At 39.3% G+C, this 18605-nt stretch overlaps 5 protein-coding genes across 9 annotated transcripts; 3 read left to right on the top strand and 2 right to left on the bottom strand.

The window, feature by feature from the left end:
- Positions 1 to 1887: 1887 nt before the first annotated feature.
- On the bottom strand, positions 1888 to 5241 carry LOC109859378 (RNA polymerase II-associated factor 1 homolog). Its single transcript, XM_020437602.1, has 8 exons — positions 5023 to 5241; positions 4850 to 4942; positions 4440 to 4764; positions 4019 to 4162; positions 3840 to 3943; positions 3508 to 3724; positions 3199 to 3439; positions 1888 to 3107 (listed from the first exon to the last, which is right to left on the bottom strand). Exons 1-8 carry the CDS (start codon positions 5094 to 5096, stop codon positions 2686 to 2688), a joined length of 1620 nt encoding a protein of 539 aa, XP_020293191.1. The 5' UTR covers positions 5097 to 5241; the 3' UTR covers positions 1888 to 2685.
- A 954-nt stretch (positions 5242 to 6195) lies between these two features.
- Positions 6196 to 8328, top strand: LOC109859380 (26S proteasome non-ATPase regulatory subunit 11). The gene is made up of 4 exons (XM_020437605.1): positions 6196 to 6571; positions 6707 to 7101; positions 7196 to 7520; positions 7669 to 8328. The coding sequence occupies exons 1-4, from the start codon at positions 6257 to 6259 to the stop codon at positions 7897 to 7899; spliced, it is 1266 nt and encodes a 421-aa protein (XP_020293194.1). The 5' UTR covers positions 6196 to 6256; the 3' UTR covers positions 7900 to 8328.
- Positions 8329 to 8737: 409 nt separating this feature from the next.
- LOC109859400 (proteasome activator complex subunit 3) lies at positions 8738 to 12566 on the top strand. 3 transcript variants are annotated; one of them, XM_020437638.1, is made up of 5 exons: positions 8738 to 9077; positions 10324 to 10368; positions 10514 to 10834; positions 10932 to 11068; positions 11201 to 12566. In XM_020437638.1, exons 1-5 carry the CDS (start codon positions 9054 to 9056, stop codon positions 11421 to 11423), a joined length of 750 nt encoding a protein of 249 aa, XP_020293227.1. In that variant the 5' UTR covers positions 8738 to 9053; the 3' UTR covers positions 11424 to 12566. The 3 variants fall into 3 exon arrangements, with proteins under 3 accessions (XP_020293227.1, XP_020293228.1, XP_020293229.1); XM_020437639.1 differs by having other exon boundaries at positions 8741 to 9077; positions 10336 to 10368; XM_020437640.1 differs by lacking the exon at positions 8738 to 9077 and adding an exon at positions 9129 to 10115 and having other exon boundaries at positions 10336 to 10368.
- On the bottom strand, positions 11698 to 16871 carry LOC109859397 (serine/threonine-protein kinase STK11). Of its 3 annotated transcripts, none has more exons than XR_002250707.1 (7): positions 16218 to 16775; positions 15879 to 15999; positions 15146 to 15331; positions 14765 to 14901; positions 14357 to 14703; positions 13081 to 14185; positions 11698 to 12979 (listed from the first exon to the last, which is right to left on the bottom strand). XR_002250707.1 is itself a non-coding variant. In XM_020437635.1 (7 exons), exons 2-7 carry the CDS (start codon positions 16355 to 16357, stop codon positions 14022 to 14024), a joined length of 1095 nt encoding a protein of 364 aa, XP_020293224.1. In that variant the 5' UTR covers positions 16358 to 16424; positions 16783 to 16871; the 3' UTR covers positions 11698 to 14021. The 3 variants fall into 3 exon arrangements, 2 of the variants coding, with proteins under 2 accessions (XP_020293224.1, XP_020293222.1); XM_020437635.1 differs by adding an exon at positions 16783 to 16871 and having other exon boundaries at positions 11698 to 14185; positions 16218 to 16424; XM_020437633.1 differs by having other exon boundaries at positions 11698 to 14185.
- A 105-nt stretch (positions 16872 to 16976) lies between these two features.
- LOC109859399 lies at positions 16977 to 18587 on the top strand. The gene is made up of 5 exons (XM_020437637.1): positions 16977 to 17246; positions 17339 to 17466; positions 17552 to 17890; positions 17966 to 18233; positions 18337 to 18587. Exons 1-5 carry the CDS (start codon positions 17206 to 17208, stop codon positions 18395 to 18397), a joined length of 837 nt encoding a protein of 278 aa, XP_020293226.1. The 5' UTR covers positions 16977 to 17205; the 3' UTR covers positions 18398 to 18587.
- Positions 18588 to 18605: the final 18 nt, after the last annotated feature.

Raw genomic sequence — 18605 nt, 5'->3', positions numbered from 1 at the left:
CTTTTGAGTCTTACCCAACAGAATGTTGCAAAGGGGGGACCCTTATGGCCAGAATCAGTGAACTCCCGCTGCTCTAAACCGTCCCATTGGCGTAATACAGAGTTTTCAGTCCTACTTTTGAGTCTTACCCAACAGAATGTTGCAAAGGGGGGACCCTTATGGCCAGAATCAGTGAACTCCCGCTGCTCTAAACCGTCCCATTGTCGTAATACATAGAGTTTTCAGTCTTACTTTTGAGTCTTACCCAACAGAATGTTGCAAAGGGGGGACCCTTATGACCAGAATCGGTGAACTTCCGCTGCTCTAAACTGTCCCAATTGTCGTAATTCATAGAGTTTTCAATCCTACTTGTTACTCTTTTCCAACAGTATATAGCAAAGGGGGGACCCTTATGACCAGAATCGGTGCACTTCCGCTACTTTACACGGTCGCAATTATCGTGGTACATAGAGTTTGCACTCCTATTTTTTATTCTTTCGTAACTGTATATAACAAAGGGGGGACTCTTCTAACCAGAATCAGTGCACTTCCGCTACTCTACACGGTCGCAATTGTCGTGGTACATAGAGTTTGCACTCTTTCTTTTTATTCTTTCCTAACAGTATATAGCAAAGGGGGGACCCTTCTAACCAGAATCAGTGCACTCCCGCTACTCTACACGGTCGCAATTGTCGTGGTACATAGAGTTTGATGAAATGCTATAACACGATAATTGCCGTAACGTCGTTAAAGCACTGTATCCATTTTCTTCTTTCGTCGCGCTGTCCACCGACGTCGAACATGCTGCAAAGAAAATGAGAGGAAACGATGAAAACTACGAACGGGAATTTTTTTCTTGTCGTTACGTCAAATTACAAAGATCGTGTCGTGAGACGATCGTCGAACAAGCCTTTTCGACGTTTCAAATGTTTTACGCTGTACACTTTTTTTTTTTTTTCAAACTGAAAACAAATTATTACACGAGTTCGCGCGAAACGAACGGTCTAATTTAACACTGTTGGAGATGAGAGATTCGCGTTTGATTCATCGAGGCCGGTTGAAAACGCTCGGGAGACTGTGAGAAACGGGTTATGCAGAAGGAAAAGCGACAAAGAAAGAGAGACGACGGGTGGGCCTATAGAAAATAATGTGAAGCGCCGTACGTGACCTGCGAGTGAACGCAAAAAGGGAAAATGTTACAAAGTTGCGGAGGCGTTAACGCGGTTAATGGATTTCAGCTCACACACGTTTATACAATGGTGTGCGCGCGAGTTCTTGCCCGGTGCGCGATGTACATGAAAGGTGGTGGTGAGGATGATGCCTAGGCGCGACTACATACACTATTCCCACTAGCATCGCTCACACTTCATGCACACGCAATTTCACTTCTTAAGGACATTTACTTTACAATTTTTATATTAAAAAAATTTTCGTATTTTTCTTATAGAGGTTTTTTCATCTACATTTAATTTTTTCTACTTGCTTATGAGAAGTGACATGCTTATTATCAGTATAAATATTATTGTAATATATAGACAAATATCTGTAGTTTATAACAATATATTGTTAGTACAGTAACAATTAAAATTTTAATTCTGGTAATGGGTGCTTTTTAACTACGTACAAAGTGTCTATTAGTGTGAGAAAGAGCATATCAGTGTGTCTCACTCACACTAGTGGACAAAGTGTTACACAGTGTCGCCTGTGTACGTAGGTGGAAAGCACCCAATGTTAGCTGATCAAAAATAGTTTGATTTGCGAAAGATTGAGCAGATCAGTTACAATGGTTTTAGACTTTTCTGTTTTAATATATATATACATATTCCTTATATACGTATAAATAACAACATTTACATTATTTATTATATGTATATTTGTCTTAACTTACTTGTCTTACTTATTAAGTCATAACATCTATGTACAGTTGGTGTCAATGAATCGTTTCGTTGACGCGGTGAGTTAGAAGTAAGAGGCACGTTACTCCCTAGCAGTAAATACTGTAATTGGTCAATTCATCGAGATTTGCTACAGTTTGTTAGTACGGCGCCCGTTGGCAATACTTATTGCTAGAGAATACCGTCTCTCTTAAGGCCAAATCACACTAGCAATTGATTGGATAAGGAAACACTTTAGGCCTTTAAGTGTGATTGGATAAATGTCAATCGCCAATCGCTAATCGCCGATCAATTGCTAGTGTGATTTGGCCTTTACCCCTAGTCCCCCAGGTCCGCGAAACGATTCATTGACGCCGACTGTACGTACTCGCTGCAAAGAGAAATTGAAGTCAAGTTTGTTTTTTTTTATGAATTTATTTCTTTGACATTCGCACAGCACTTGTACAAGTCGGTGTATGTAATACTTCCTCACGTGTCATCAAAGAATAAGTTCGAATATTTATGCCGGTGTGTGACTATCCTACAATACATGTATTTTGTCTTCATTGAAAATTTTACAAAACATATAATAATCACGTGAGAAAAATATTTGTCCTAACGATGTTTTCTGAATAAAAATGGCGACGCTTGCGCGCAACTGCTCTGAAAATTAAACAGTTGGCCGGCAAGCGCACTGTCGCAAGCCTGTGGTTTACTCGGTTTTAGAAGATACCGAGTCGACAGCAGTGGCGTATAGAACTTTCTTTTTTATCTCGAATCGCGGTTGCAAGTGTTCCAAAAGCGAAAAACGATCGTTACCGCGATCCTCGATTCACTCACTTTCCGAACCACTTTCGCCGCTCGCGCTTCCCGAACCGCTTTCGCTACCGGAAACGGATCTCGATCTCGACTGCGACCTCGACTTTGACTTGGAACGCGAGCTCGACCGAGATCTCGACGGTGACTTGGCGGGTGTGCCGGAACGCGATCTTGACGCGGACCTCGATCGCGATTTCGACGAGTTTCTCGATCGAGGACTGCCGGATCGCGACTTGCTGCGCGACTTCGACGGCGAACGCGACTGAGAACGCGAGCGCGATCGGGACTGCGATCGAGATTTTGATCGCGAGCGCGACTTCGATCTTGAGCCGGACTTAGACCGCGATCGCGACTTTGATCGCGATTTTCTGCTGGACGCTCGCGAGGACGCTCTCGATGAGGCCCGCGATCCTTCCTCGTTCTCCGCCTCGGAACCTGCGAGAAAAAAAATGTTTTCTTGAGTTTTGCAAAGAGAGAAAATTGTCAGCATCTTGTTTTGAAAATTGTCAGAATCTTTAAGCCAAACCTTTCTCGTCGTTTTTCTCCGCTTCCTGCTGAGGTTCGTCCTGCTCTTCTTCCTCTTCCTCTTCGTCTTCGTCTTCCTCTCCAGGTGGTTCCAACTGCTTCTCTCGATATCTCTGCATTCTGAACTCGTTGGCGTTTAAAGGCCGATGACGAACGATCAAGCGCGTGTTATTCGGCTGCTGCCCGGCTTTCTGTCGCCGTTTGCTCAACCGCACGCGCGTCTCCAGCTCGTTATAATACACCTGAAATATTCATCAATTAACGCAAACACTCGCAGAATTAATCAAGCAAGTGGCACGCTCACACGTACCCCATCCTGTCTGATAACCAGGAAATAATTCTCCTCGTATCCCTTGGAGGCTTTGCTCTTGACGTTCCAATTGTATTCCCTCGCCATTTTGTACTCGTATTCGTCGTCATCTGCGTACTCAATGTTAGCGGTGAAGTCCCGTCGACGCTTCTCCAATGTTTCCTCAAGAGGTAGGAAATACGCCACAAACTGTTCTCCACTCTCATCCATAACACCTCTGTGACAAAGAGCGTCGTTGTTGTTTTCACAACAAATCTCAAATTTTTCTGAATGCTATTCGAATTATTTGCTTTCTCGTAAAAATTATTGAAACAAAATAAAAAGGAACTTGCCTTATCATGGCTTGTGACATTTCCTCGATCTGTGCAGGCACTGATCGACCAGTTGGCGCAGGATCAGAGTCAAATATAACTTGGGCACAAGGATATTTCCACAACTAAACATTGAAAGAACAGATGATGTAAAGAAAATGATAAAATTGACGTTGTAGTAAATGTCGCAACTGTGCTACCTTGAAGTCTGGGTACACTGGCAATATCTCCAAAGGTACCACATTTGATTTGCTGTAGTGCCTCTCAATTGGTTTTTTATTGTCTTCGAAAGTTTTCTCTATAGCTTTTATCTGACTCTCACGGTCCATGTACAGAGTCTCCTCCTGATCAAAAAGAAAAAAAAAGACACAATTGAATATTGCATTTAACCCTTTCGCTCCGAACGCTGGATACATCCGGCATGCACGATGTGACTCACATAAATTATAAATTGTTTTAAAGAAAAATCCCTTTTCTTCCAAAATACACTGTCCATGCGCAATGTGTACACTTTCGACGCGGAGTCCCGTTCAGTGGTGGCGCTACGGCGGACCGAACCGCCGTAGCAAAAGGGTTAAAGATACAAAAACAGTAATACTGTATGAATTCGAAAGTCCATACCTTGAAATTTTTCTTGATACTGTAACCGACCTTAGCCTCAACCTTATCTGCAGTTTGAGGCTGAAATCGGGTACTTTCTGTGGAGATGTACTCTGTGCGTCTCAGCCAAGAGACACTTCTGGCATGGTGTCTGGAACGTTTCGAGTCCTGAGGAGTCAGAACGTCTTCTTCGAGTAATTTCTCATCAGCCGGATCCAGTTGCGCGTTCGGATCTCCCGCGTACGTATCCTTATTTATCAAATCAATTTCAACACCCAAGTCGTGTTCTGTCAGAACCTCGTATTTGTAATTGCGCTCTAACGAGGTAGGATTGTACTGAATGAACCTGCGTCGCGAAAATTAGCGTCAATTATTATTAAATAGAAAAGCACATATGTTACAGTTCTAATTCTCCGATGCGATCTACACACCTTGTTGGCTCGAACGGATAAGTTATAAATTTCGGATCGAACGGGATGTCCGGTAGCGTGTTGCAATATTTAACTCTGCATATGAGTTCAGATCTGTAAAGAAAATAACAAAATCACCGAGTTAGCTTCGTTTGTTTGGGGTTAAGTCGTAACCTCTCTTCCTCGCTCGTCACCTCTTTTCCGCCGGTCTAACCGCTCGTTTATCTCGATCGGCTTGATTGCCGTTGGTCTGAATAGTCGGTGCCATTGTCACACACGTGCCGTCATAAACGCGCTACCGATTATTCGCTCGATCGCAACTGAGAAAGAGAGTCAAAAAGTCGAATTCACTTCACCCGCGATACACAACACACCACGCACGGTTTCTCTGTCCACGTGATCAACAGACGGGAGCGTAAAACCGGATCTGCAAATGGACGTATGTCCGCAAGATGAGATCGCGCAAAAACACATTTCCGCGATCGACCAATCGCATTCGTTACTTCGATAGAACAAACGGCACGCGAATATCCCGCGCGGAACAATAAATATTGGGTGCGTTCAGACAACTCAACAGTTGCACAACGGTTGAGAGATAATCACTTCTGATTGGATCGTACTTTTGGAACCGCATCAGATTTTGAAGAATAGTCCTATCATAAGTGATGATCTCTCAACCGTTGAGTTGTCTGAACGCACCCATTTTCTTTATTTTCCACAGAACTATGTCCACATTTGCGTGCGCACCGATAAGGCCTGGTTTATGCGGGCCTAAGATTTTAATATTTCTATTTATTAACAGAAGCATAACAGAAGCATAACAGAAGCATTGAAATCCTATAGTTGAACTGTACCAATTCCGGCATAAATTAACAGTTATTACCCGCATAAACAAGGCCAAAACAAGGCCTTATTTGCCCGCATAAACCAGGCCTAAGCCGCTTGTAAACATATAACTATGGCTGCGTTCAGACAACTCAACGGTTGAGAGATCATCGCTTATGATAGGACTGTTCTTCAAAATCTGCAGCGGTTCCAAAAATATGATCCAATCAGAAGTGATTATCTCTCAACCGTTGTGCAACTGTTGAGTTGTCTGAACGCACCCTATGGCTGCATTCCGAGTTACGCATTTATCTATACTATACGTGACGTGCACTATAGATTATGCGCAACTCGGAACGCAGCCTTGGTCTTGCGCACATAGCACAGAATAGAACCGCACGATTGTGGACACAGCACGGAATAGAACCATGACCACGTTTGAACATAACTTACCGACGAGTCGTTCGTAGACATGGATACGTAGTTGACAATGTGCACCACTCATAGACATTGCGCTGGCTTACAAGACGAAAAAGCGATTACTCATTCTCTTATGGGCCAGGTTGCTCTCAGCTTTTCTCTGAGTACGAACAATCACTCAAAATGGCTGGTGCGATGCTGTTCGAGAGAGCTCAGGCTGTTTCTGTGACAAATCGGAGTGAAGGCATCTCGCTGCTGAACGAGATCGTCTCCGATCCCAGCATTGGCGACGATGACGAGGACAACATCCGCGTCAAGGAACAGGGTATTCTGCACCTGGGCGAGCTTTACAAGAAGGAAGGCAAGGCGAAAGAACTGGCCGAGTTGATCAAAGCCACGAGACCCTTTCTCAGTCTCATTAGCAAAGCAAAAGCTGCTAAGCTTGTGCGATCCTTAGTTGACTTCTTTCTGGATCTGGAGGCTGGTATTGGTATTGAGGTGAGTTTTGTTGTACTTTAGAAGGATTACATAGCTGTGAATGTACAGAGTAAGTTGTAGTCAGAATTTTGTTTTTACATGTCAACTATGTAACAAAAACAACAAGATGCAATTGTATGTTTATTGTGTGTCTAGGTGCAATTGTGTAAAGAATGCATAGAATGGGCCAAGGAAGAACGTAGAACATTTTTAAGACAGTCTTTAGAAGCTCGCTTAATAGCTCTCTACTTCGACACTGGTATGTTTAGTGAAGCATTGCAATTGGGCTCTGCTCTTCTCAAAGAACTCAAAAAACTCGATGACAAGCAGCTTTTGGTAGAAGTTCAGTTACTGGAAAGCAAGACATATCACGCATTGAGCAATTTAGCTAAGGCGAGAGCAGCGCTCACCAGTGCCAGAACAACTGCCAATGCAATTTACTGTCCACCCAAGATGCAAGCTGCTCTAGACTTACAATCGGGAATACTGCACGCTGCAGATGAACGAGATTTCAAGACTGCTTATTCTTACTTTTACGAGGCATTTGAAGGGTATCATCCAATCGATTTTATAAATTGCAAAAGAGTTTTAACCAAAGAATGTGCTAAACTTTGGTGTTTGTTTGCTTCGTTTTTTTTTTTGCAGATACGACAGTGTTGAAAGTCCCAAGGCGTTGACGGCGCTCAAGTACATGTTGTTGTCAAAAATCATGTTACGCACACCGGAGGACGTTCAGGCTATCATGTCGGGTAAATTGGCGGTGAAATACGCGGGATTGGATCTGGACGCTATGCGGGCTGTAGCGGAGGCTAGCCATCGGCGGTCGCTAGCGGACTTTCAAAAGGCGGTTAAACAATATCGACAAGAATTGGAAGACGACGTGATCGTACGCGCGCATCTCGGTTCTCTCTATGACGCGATGTTGGAACAAAATCTGTGCCGTTTAGTCGAACCTTACTCCCGAGTGCAGGTATTTATGTGATGAACGTTGTTTTTTGAAATGTCATATTGGAAAAAAAAAACTTGCCGAATGAGCAGAAAATTGCTCAACGTAGAAACGCGTGTAATAAAAAAAGAAAAAAACAGTTTTGATAATTTTTTTGCGCATTTTGACGCAGGTAAGTCACATCGCCTCGTGCATATCCCTGCCGTTGGCTCAAGTAGAAAAGAAACTATCGCAAATGATTCTGGACAAGAAGCTGCGAGGAGTTCTCGACCAAGGGGAAGGTGTTCTGATCGTCTTCGAGGACACGCCGCGCGACAAAACTTACGAAATCGCATTAGACACGATACACAGCATGGGAAAGGTTGTCGATACACTTTACCAGAAAGCCAAGAAGCTCACCTAGCCCTGTTTAATATATATTTATACAAAGAAAAATCTATCGCAATTATTATAATAATATTATTATTATAATTAGTTATTCTCATTAAATACTGTCGATTAACTGTGTTTCTTTTTGTAATTAACAATTGGACGATGATATAAGCGCCGCGATAAAAGGCTGACTCGCCCCTTTATCGATGCGTTTTTTACGTAGAAAAAACAAAAAAAAAACTCGCTTTTATCGCTCTAGTATATTAGGCGTTGTTTAAAAATTACAAGATAATTACAAAGTGATCGATCATCCAGCTTCGAGACTCTCGAATCCTTTTTAAATTAATCTGTTTTCTTAACAAATTTGTTTTTCGTTAAACGCTCTTCGAGAAGGTGAAGAAAAAATAATTTGTCATGATGTCGAAAAACATTGAAATATAAAAAACAGTGAGAGAATTTACATTTATTATTGTTTATTTGTGTGTGTGCGCATAGAATTATGCAATCCTCGAGTGGAATGTTGCAATTTTTAAATTCTTATATGCCTTTGCGCGTGTGTGTGTGTGTGTGTGACACGTTAGATACATCTTTAACATCCTTTTTGCTTTTTTGTACATATAATAAAAATTTTTTTGTAAAAACCAATTTTTAATATATTGTAACTTGAGTGTAAAAAAAAAAAAAATACAATACGGTGCGAAGAACGCAAAGAGGTCGCGGGAAAACAAATTTGTGTGTGATTGCGCGTGCGAAATCTTTCTCGGAATTGGCGAGCGTGTTGTGATTCACGTTTTTATTAAAAGATAAATCGATCGCGAACTCGTGATCGTGCGCATGCGTCGCGACGCAAAGTTTTTGTCGTCGAGTTCGTCCGTATTTCGGCGCGTATCGCCGTTAATATCGCGCGCGCGCTCGTCCCTATCTCGTTTCGCTGCGTATAAATACGTGCGTCGATTTTAAACGACGATAAAATCGCCGAAAGCGCGAACGAAATCGACGCCGTCTACGTAGGACGCCAAGTCCCTCGCTTGACAACGTAGTAGTATGTACACAACACGATGGTAGCGCGACTTCCTGTTTGGAGTTGCGCGCAGAGCAAGAGTTGCACGTTTTTAACAAAGGGAAACACGGAGCGTTCGCTGAGCAGTTTAGAAATAACTCTCTCTTTTTCCCACGAAACTTATAATGGAGGATGCTACCGTGAGAAAGGTAAGGGAAATCATCTCGATTTCGGCCTCGTTTGCCGATTGTCGCGTTGCCGACACGTGGGGGATCGGTCCGAGACGTTCCGATCGAAGGTGGCACGAACGACGTCGTTTAGGTTAACCACCGGTATTTACGCGAGCACAGTGGTGTGCGCGTTCATCCGTTGCGAGGATCCCGCGCGACCTAGAGTTTACCGCCACCTTTGCTTCCCCGTCGCTTCCCTCCTGTTTCTCCCGTCCACGTACTTGAAATTGTCGCGAGTATCGAATGCAAGTAAAAAAAAAAAACACCATACGGTTTTGAAGTTTTTTCGTTACACACGTAGCCTCATATTTTCCTCTTTTGCTTCTTCTCCTAAAAAGAAAGATCTAGAATTTCGATGGCATTTGTACTCTCGTGAGGAGGGGTAACATTTGATAACGACAAGAAACACAGTTGATAAGGAATTTTTGATAAGCTTTGTATCCCCGTCAAATTTCTAGAAACTGCTTGAGAAACATGATAGTAATGCTGATGCAGGATTCTTCTCTCATACGGAACACATCGGACTGATATTAGTTTACAACAGAAAGGAATGTTACCGCTTGTTTACTGATTTTTTTTTAAAATAAATAATTACAACTGACAATTATTTTATACTTAGTATGGTACATGCGACAGTTGCTTCTCAAACTGCAAGCTTGACTATCAACACTTCAAGAATTATTGCTCCTCGAATAATACATACACATAGCATAGACAAATAATTTAAAACATTATTACGTGTGCATACAGTCTGAAATACAAAACATACTCCTTTAAAACACACAAACAATTGAATTAATCTGTCATCAGTCTCCTGTGATTGTATTCTGTTGTGTGAGATTAAGATTTTTGTAAAAACCAAATTCTTGTCTTCAAATTCTCACAATTGTTAAAAATCATCTTCTGTATGTGTTCCCTTATTGCTTTTCATCTTTTGTGTAAATGTTTTCCACACTCTCCGGTAATCTAAGCCATGGCTCGAGTAATTTATTCCCAGATGGTCTTACAGAAAATAAGGTATCTAAGTTAGACTTGAATTGTGATTTGCAACACCTATAGATTATTATATTTTGTTTCAAGCCATTTCATTGCCATTTTATATTTTCATGTTGTTTATATTTTATACATATTTGCATATTACACTAAATTAATTCTAAGTACTTGTTTAAGTACTTGTTTACACACTTATTTCACACGTTGTTATCAAAGTGATGTATCTTTTAAGATTATTTTACAGGTTCAAGAATACAAGGATTCTCTTAAAACCAAGGTAATTGGTTGCTTTCTCTTTCTTCATTATTATTGTTTCTACGCTTTTTATATCTTATCGAATAGTAGCTTGCTCTGTACATCACAATACAGAGTGAGCTCTGTTTATATTTTGTATGTTGTTATTTACGTGTTTGTCATTTAAGGCAGAGGAACTGTTGGTGGAAGGATTTCCCGAGAAAATAGTCAAATTAAACGAATTGCTAGAAACGCCGGGATTCTGTAATCGCAAATTGTCAGATGTACATCAAGAGTTGAATGTACCCATTCCAGACCCCATAATTATTAATCATTCCGAAGATGGTCCTGCCACAAAAAAGCTCAAAGTGGACAATAATAGCGAGGAGACCAGCGGAACCAAAGTTATGGTACTTCCAAACGGTCCGGTACCTTGCAACAAAAAATTATGTGACTTGATTCACATAGTCAAACCCTACATTAGAGAACTCCTAGAAGATTCCAACTTGGTGAGCACGCATTTATTTAAGCGTGCGCGATGCACATTCGAGTACAAATGCAGAAGATTTGCGTTATTTGATTTTTAATGAACTTTTTTTTTTTCAGCTAAAAATGTGGATCTCTTTTCTGATCCCAAAAATTGAGGATGGAAACAACTTTGGAGTATCTATTCAAGAGGATACATTATCCGAAATCCAATCAGTTGAAAGCGAAGCTGCTGCATTTTTCGATCAAATTTCTAGGTAGTATAAAACGGAAAACTCTAACGGTTTAACTCTCAGGAACGGATGCCTCTATTAGTAGTTTTTTTTTTTTTTTTACTGGCGAAATTACAGGCGCAAAGAAGAGAATTATCTTTCATTTTGTGTTCGTAGGTACTTCATTTCGAGAGGGAAGATAGTTAGCAAAGTCGCTAAATATCCACATATTCTCGATTATAGAAGGGCTATCCAAGAACTTGATGAGAAAGAATACGTAAGCTTGTGGCTTGTTATGTGCGAGGTCCGCAATCGCTATTGTTCGCTTCACGATCTTGTAATCAAGAACCTGGAAAAGATCAAACGGCCACGTTCCTCTAACGCGCAGTCGCTATATTAGGCGGTAATCAGTCATGAAACAAAAAAAAAACACTGTGCAGAACGCTATGTGTGTGCGAAATGATTACATCACAACAACAACAACAACAAAATCGAAAATATAATTGAAATAAAACTCACACAGACACATCAATATCGACATAACTTAATTGCCTTGACATTAGTTCATTATGCGTTTTACCGATTTATGGCACTAGAAATAAAAAAAAAAAAAAAAAAAAAAAAAAAAAGCGGTGACTACACTTAAACTTTACTGAAAATTGTATTGAATTAGCTCTTCTTAAACTCGGAAATTCTTTTGGGATCGAAGCAAAATCGAAAATTGAGAGGTGAATCCGAGCGCTTCTTTCTTCTTTTGCGCCTAGACCAATTGTCCCGATTGTTCAAGAAGGAAAAAGCAAAATAAATGTCGTAAACACGTCTATTCACGACATAACTTTTTTATATCGATGGGAAATGGCGACAAACGTGTAGAAAGCGAGTGGAAATTTTTCTGATTTAAGAAGGAGCTACTATGTATGTAGACTACTTAATAACTTATTTGTACATTTAAGATTATATAATCGTCATCTTTTATTATTATAAATATGGAAGAAAATCTATATCTTCTCAATCACCAGCTCACCAGCTCTAGTCTTCTGTAAGTTCTAATAGTGTATGCATTACGAATTGTTGCGCAGACAAAAGTATTGATGCGCAACGATACGACAACGATATACGAAATTATTACGAGTTACAGAAAGGGACTGGGAATTAATATTGCTGATATTTAGTTTTTCCGATCAAAATCTCAGGATTTGCTTTTGTGAGATCAAATTGCACTTTTAATATTCTTCCAAATTTATTGTCTCCCAAAACGCTTCGTCGAAGATTTTAACCAAACCAACTTTGATATGTTTGCAAAAATTGCAATTAAATTTCGTTGTTATATTGTACATTATTTTAAGCAAGATCACATGTAGAGTCTTATCACATCTTGAAATGTGACAAGAGAAAAGTAAGAAGAGTAAATTGGCGATCGAATTGAATTTAGTGTAGTTTCAGCAAAAACAAAACACTTGTTTGTAATATAAAGTACAATATATACATAACGAGATTGGAATATATAAGTGGAGCTATTAAATAATAATTGGTGTAGTGGTAACATATAAGATTTTCATTTACAGCTGCAAAAACAGATCACCTTTGCACCACACACTGTCCTGTACTGTCTGTCAGTTTTTAGACGTTTCTTTTGTCAATGTGCACAATTTGTTTTAAAAAAACAAAAAAAAAACGTTTTTGTTAAAAAGAAATTGCACAGGATGGACAATCAGGAAATCTGTGAGAGAAGCTTGATTACATCTTCTAAGTGTTATTTATTGTTTTCCGAGATACATCAATTTGTCTTTTGAATCTTCTTCCGGTTCTCTCTCTCTCAGTAGATCGTGACTTGTTCTAGACGAGGCCGAAGACTAGATTCTTTTCCTAGAAAATGTGTCGCGTTTCCTTGTTCGAATCACTTGCAACGTTTTAACGCGCTGAAAGGCAAGTGTCTCTTCCGGTATTTTATGAGATCTGCAAAGCAAAACTTACGAGCAACAATCACGCGTGTTAGCAAGACGTGGAAAAGTGGAGCTTTAGATAGAAACAAGAACGTAGAAAACGATAAAACAAACCTGACGCGTAATAAAGTTAGTTTGACCTCCACTTTATTCGTAGCCACTTCTCCGTGAAACGGACACCGACGACTTCGTAACTGATCCACATTTTCTTCGTTCGAGATCAAATGACCGACAAACGAAATAAAACACTGAAAATCTCTCTAAACGCGAAAATACACAAACACGCGGTCACTTTGCGTTGATTTGAGGGACGCGAGCCCGAATTCTTTCGACTAGTCACTTAGGCACCTTGTGAAAAACGCAAAAAAAATATCAGGTTTGAGATGTTTTGCAATGTATCTTTAGGGTGATTCTGAAACTTTTTACGTGTCGATTATAATATGTGTATAATTCTCTAGAAAATTACTAGTTTATCTAGTCACAGACCTTTTTTACCTCTTAAATATATTTTTTTATTTTAAAAATATTTTTTTAATATATTCATAACTTTATTTTTTTTTAATGCATTTTCGTTTATATATAAATTTGGTTTATAGCGTGATGTTGCTTACATTTTTTCGTCGGTTTTCCCGTCGTACACACACACACACACACAGTTCAAATAAAAATAAAACAGAATTATTTTACGATTAACATATTTATTAATCGCACTATCAATATGGCACCGAAAGATAAATGTAAATTTGAACAGACGTTTCGTAGTATATCGTATGACGAATAAGGTTGTCGTGAATTGTTATCTCTATATGCTATTTAATCTTAATATCACAAACGTTTTTTTTTTTTTTTTCTTTTTCATTCGACACTTTTGAAGCGACACTTCAAAAGCGTTACGTTCTATTCGTGCTGCGTTACACGCTGAATCGCGTAACGTGTAACGTATACGCTCACAGCGCGTATTATCAAGCTTTCGGTCTTGGACACGGAGAAGCTTTATAGCGACCGACTCGGTCGGCAATATACAAGCGAAGAAACACGCGAAACGATCGTCGAAATCACGACGGTTTGCAAGACGGAAATCTCTTCATACTTATGCACGAGATTGGTTTGCGCCATCTCCGTTTGTTCTGACTGTTCGCGTTGGGTTTGATATGATGGCTGTTACACGTGGTTTTCTGATCCTCGCTGATATGATCTAACTCTTGAAGTCTTCTCTCTTCTACAAAAGGAAACGATTGCGCATTACGATGAACGAGAGAATAATATATATATATATATATTTTTTTTGTAACCACCGTATTGTGTGGCCTTCCGTTTTCGGAAGTTCTGTGGCTGGCTTTTTTTCATGTTAATTTATAGCGAATTTATAACGAAACAACGAAATTCGTACCGTTCAGCTGATGTTCCGTATAATAAACAGGGTCGTCATCATCGCTCCCGCAATGATACTCCAACAGGTATGGTAAGACGGTCATACTGTGGCACGAGTTGCTTTTCAGGGGCGGTATGGGCACCTCCTTATGCATTTTGGGGTGCTTGCAAACGGTCCAGGCGTGTCTCTTAACCTGTTGCAATGTAAATCTTTTATCCGCGTCCTTCTGCAACATTCCCTGTATGAGCGATTTCAGAGGATCTTCTATTTCGTTCGGTATACTATATTCACCCCTTCCAATGTTCTCATACAACTTGTATATATTATCGCCCTCGAAAGGGTATTGACCTGTTGTTATGTTGTACCTGTTACAAAAACACGTTACCCTTTACACCTCACGCCTAAGATTACGCGCATCCTACTTACAATGTAACTCCGCTACTCCATATGTCTACTTTAAAACCTGAGAAACTCTCGCAGCCGTTCGCGATTTCTGGTGGTTGAAACGCCGGCGATCCCTGACCTATTGTACATGTGTCGTCTTTGGAAAACATGTCTAACGCCTGGCACAATGAAAAAGAGACAAAATTACAAATAGAAATGAAATATCTAATGTTTTGAAAAAGCGCAACGTTTGTTCATTTTGAAAAACAAGTATACTTGGTGCGTTCCACCATCCGTATAAGTTTATTAAATCAAATGACATCTGATCTTGGCATTTGTGAAGATTATATTTAAATAGAAGATATAGATTAGATCAAATTCTCTTAAAGTAACGAAATGTAAATAGATGTGAAGCTTGTGTACCTCTGCGACGCCAAAATCGCTAATCTTTAATGTACCATCTAGAGCTAGTAACAAATTGCCAGGTTTTATGTCCTTGTGAACTATTCCTTTGCTGTAAAGATATTCTAAACCGTCCAACAACTGGCAGAAATAATCGTGCGCCTGCCAAAGCGGAAGCTTCTTGGCTGGTGTGCTTTCCAACATGTCCTGTAAAGAATCTAATAAATAGAAATCTAATTGTTGTTAATTCATGCAGGCCATTGCACAGATGTCAATTGTAAAAAAAAAACTTCAATTGTACTTGGTAACATGATTTTTTTTCTTTGTGTGTAACGAAACAACGATATATGATACATATATTGCACATAATTTGTAAGCAAACTAGAAAACAAATGTTAATTATAAAACATCTTGATCATTATGGACGGAATAAGTCACTAAACAACTGTCTAATTTGTTATGAAATTGATTCAATGAAAACTGTTTTGTATGAAATATGTTGCATTTGACAGAAGGCTTATCAAACAAAAATGGTGTTTACTTCTATGTCTGATATTTTTGTGACATCAAGGTGTTCTTGAAATTTGCAAATAGCACATGTTTTTTAGTGTTATCTTGTAACAGAATATACCTTGTATAAAACAGTTTTCTTAAAATCAGTTGATAACAAGTTTAGTTTTAGACACATGTGGTTGACACATATATGTGTATGAAATTCTGAACCAAATATACATGTGTGTTTGTCAAAATTTACCTGTAACCCGCAAACACAGAATTCCATAACTAAATACATCTTCTCTTTCTCGTCACTACATAAAACATCCACGAGATTTATTACATTTTTGTGCTTCAATATTCTTAATAATTTTATTTCCCTGTGAAACATAAACAGCAAGCATTAGTTATTGGTGCGGTTTATGTGTGAAGTTAATAATAAATTTTTTTGTTCATTTATAATACAATAGATGCGGTGAATATAAATAAATAAATATGTACATAAACAAGCGTGTGTATAAAATAGAAATTCGCACGAAATGTCACACATACATTGCGAAAACATTCACAAGATCATATACGATTGTCAAACACACACCGTTGAACGTTTTGTTCTCCGTTCGGTATCCTTCGGAGTTTTCGTTTCTTCAGTATTTTGACGGCTCGTCGACAGAGCGTTTCCGAATCTAGAACCTCCTTAACTTTTCCGTAACTACCCTCGCCGAGAACGTCGCCCATGACATATTTGCCGATAAATTTGCACCTTTTCTTCTTCTCCTCGTATATGATTTGATCTGAGTCAACTCTGTGAAAAAACGTGTTAATCTCGTCCAAATCGTAGTTCGGATCGTCATTGATCCACATAACTGGTTCCATATCACGCAATATATCATTTTCTAATTCCTCTTCTTCGTCGGGGTCGCATATCGTTATTTTATTGTCCATTTTTTTCTAATTTTTTTTTAAACCGCTATATTCCAGGTTTTTTTGTTTTCTATATTATCTTATTATTTTATTATTAAACTACGCGAAAAATCTCACGCCAAAATAATTTAACCTAAAATTACAACCGGCATGACCACTGTTGTGAGCTTTAAACACAACGTATACACAGTGGCGTAACTCGATTGAGTGAACTAAATTCCGCAGACGTTTCATACTACCTCGATCTATATGTGTTTATGCACTGTGGTGGTGGTGATGTGCATCAACACCCTTTGGGTCTCGATTTTCGTGAGACCATTCTTCTTTTTTTTTGAGCGAAAGTCTACAGTTCACGCGACACGTGATATGGACTTTCGCGTGCAAAAAGTTGTTCGATAATCGCGAACCGCGCCCTCGTTAACCCCGGATTGTTAAAATTGGAACGGAATCGCTCGTTTATTTCCGATTGGTCGACCTCCCACCACGCTTTTCTCCCGTTCCGATCTTTCAATCTGTGTGTGCGACCGCGTTTCCTGAGAAACACAGAACAGAGCGCAGGAGAACGAAAAGTTTTTGAACCGTAAAATACAGAAGCAAACTTGCGATATAAAGTAAAAAACAAAACATCCACCATCTCTGAAGATAAAATTGAAAAAAAAAAAATGGAAGAAGCAACAGGTGCTTTAAAGGGGTACAATAAAAGGTAAACCGTTTTGATTAAAAGAGTGTCCAACTGGCTGACGACGAAGCTTATTTTATGTTTTGATTTTTTTGACACAAGAATTTTTCTTCCAGAACTCTCACCGTTAAAACACGAGAGGCTGCGGGAAAACTGTCGGACACCACGTTACTTAATTCCTCTATTTCAAGAAATGTAACCACTCGAAACAGAAACACGACATTAAACGACACTCGAGCGTCGAGTAAAGATTTCTTCTTGTTTTAATTTACATCTTTGCTAACTAGAGTTTGATATGTCGGAAACTGATGTGTCTCGTTGAATTTTAGAAATGCCAAGTAAAAAAATTGCTTCGAGCAGACTGTCAATTATGCCGTCACAGTTGCCGGTAGATATTCAAAAGAAAATTGATGATGAAAAGAAAGAGGTGGAACTCGGACTTCTGTACGATGAATATCTACAAGCCATGATGACGGATTTGATAGTGAAGAGGATGACGGAGGAGAAGAAGCAGCTAATGGCCGCGCAATTGGCCACTGTGGCTCAGGAGATGGATCAGGACATGGAAAAACTGATCAAGATCACCAGAAGGAAACGTGACATAGTGAGCTTGAGCTCGGCACAAAGAGAAACAGACAAGCAATTGGCTGCGGTAACGAAATGCACCAGTAAGATTCAAATTGTTTGTCTTATGGTCACACATTTTTGTTGAATTGAAATCTACATTTCTATTATTATTACAGAGAACGAAACGTTTAGAAATTTGAAAAATGTACTGTCTAAGCTGGAAACCCTCCTGGAACCACTGAACGTGTTGCGATGTAACGGCATGATACTTCCTCAAACCGAGGACGGGTGGAAAGACACTCAGGAAGTGTTGGCAAGATGCTCGAACACCTTGAAAAATATCACAGAAATAATTGGTCCGAATGGTGAAGCACTTTGCGCCGTCAATACAGAGTTGAAGAATTTGACTGAAACTTACAATGAGATAGAAATTATTCAAAAGAAGTGAGTCTCACAAAGTATTTTATAAAATTACAATCTTAAATATACTCTTTATGTGTCCACAATTGTGTTTAATAAAATCATATGTTTGTATGTGTTTTTTCAGGATGGAAAAAGCACTTTGTCATTTACAGGTGGCGATATTGAAAAATGCTTTATTTAATTAAATGGTGATGTTAAAAATGCTTCACTTTCCTTGATACGATGAAGGTCTTAAAAAACAATTCTGTGAAATTTGTATATTACGTGTGTTTGCACGTTACAAAGAATGTAAAATATTTAATTAAGATGTTTTTGTCATAAAATTTGTAATTTGCTTAAACTATAAATAAAACCAGCTGTTTTTACGTTTCTACACTCGAGGTTTTATTTTTG

The sequence above is a fragment of the Pseudomyrmex gracilis genome, unplaced genomic scaffold (assembly GCF_002006095.1).
Source record: "Pseudomyrmex gracilis isolate BER0280 unplaced genomic scaffold, ASM200609v1 scaffold_260, whole genome shotgun sequence".
Lineage (NCBI taxonomy): Eukaryota > Metazoa > Arthropoda > Insecta > Hymenoptera > Formicidae > Pseudomyrmex > Pseudomyrmex gracilis.
The sequence above is the reverse complement of the archived record's forward strand: the minus strand, read 5'-3'. Positions and strand labels throughout refer to the sequence as shown.

Bases quoted from the DNA above. Each gene is read 5' to 3' on its own strand.
- LOC109859378 (XM_020437602.1), bottom strand. From the start codon at position 5,096: ATGGCACCGACTATTCAGACCAACGGCAATCAAGCCGATCGAGATAAA. The intron at 4,943-5,022 runs GTGACGAGCGAG...TTTTCTTTACAG, and splicing joins GTTAGACCGGCGGAAAAGAG to ATCTGAACTCATATGCAGAG. The intron at 3,108-3,198 runs GTTTGGCTTAAA...TTTTTCTCGCAG, and splicing joins GGAGAAAAACGACGAGAAAG to GTTCCGAGGCGGAGAACGAG.
- LOC109859380 (XM_020437605.1), top strand. From the start codon at position 6,257: ATGGCTGGTGCGATGCTGTTCGAGAGAGCTCAGGCTGTTTCTGTGACA. The intron at 7,102-7,195 runs GTATCATCCAAT...TTTTTTTTGCAG, and splicing joins TTTTACGAGGCATTTGAAGG to ATACGACAGTGTTGAAAGTC. The intron at 7,521-7,668 runs GTATTTATGTGA...ATTTTGACGCAG, and splicing joins AACCTTACTCCCGAGTGCAG to GTAAGTCACATCGCCTCGTG.
- LOC109859400 (XM_020437640.1), top strand. From the start codon at position 10,041: ATGTTTTCCACACTCTCCGGTAATCTAAGCCATGGCTCGAGTAATTTA. The intron at 10,369-10,513 runs GTAATTGGTTGC...TTGTCATTTAAG, and splicing joins AGGATTCTCTTAAAACCAAG to GCAGAGGAACTGTTGGTGGA. The intron at 11,069-11,200 runs GTAGTATAAAAC...TTGTGTTCGTAG, and splicing joins TTTTTCGATCAAATTTCTAG to GTACTTCATTTCGAGAGGGA.
- LOC109859397 (XM_020437633.1), bottom strand. From the start codon at position 16,564: ATGGACAATAAAATAACGATATGCGACCCCGACGAAGAAGAGGAATTA. The intron at 15,332-15,878 runs GTAAATTTTGAC...GATTCTTTACAG, and splicing joins TCTGTGTTTGCGGGTTACAG to GACATGTTGGAAAGCACACC. The intron at 14,186-14,356 runs GTACGAATTTCG...TTCCTTTTGTAG, and splicing joins TACGGAACATCAGCTGAACG to AAGAGAGAAGACTTCAAGAG.
- LOC109859399 (XM_020437637.1), top strand. From the start codon at position 17,206: ATGGAAGAAGCAACAGGTGCTTTAAAGGGGTACAATAAAAG. The intron at 17,467-17,551 runs GTAAAGATTTCT...GTTGAATTTTAG, and splicing joins AAACGACACTCGAGCGTCGA to AAATGCCAAGTAAAAAAATT. The intron at 17,891-17,965 runs GTAAGATTCAAA...TTATTATTACAG, and splicing joins TGCGGTAACGAAATGCACCA to AGAACGAAACGTTTAGAAAT.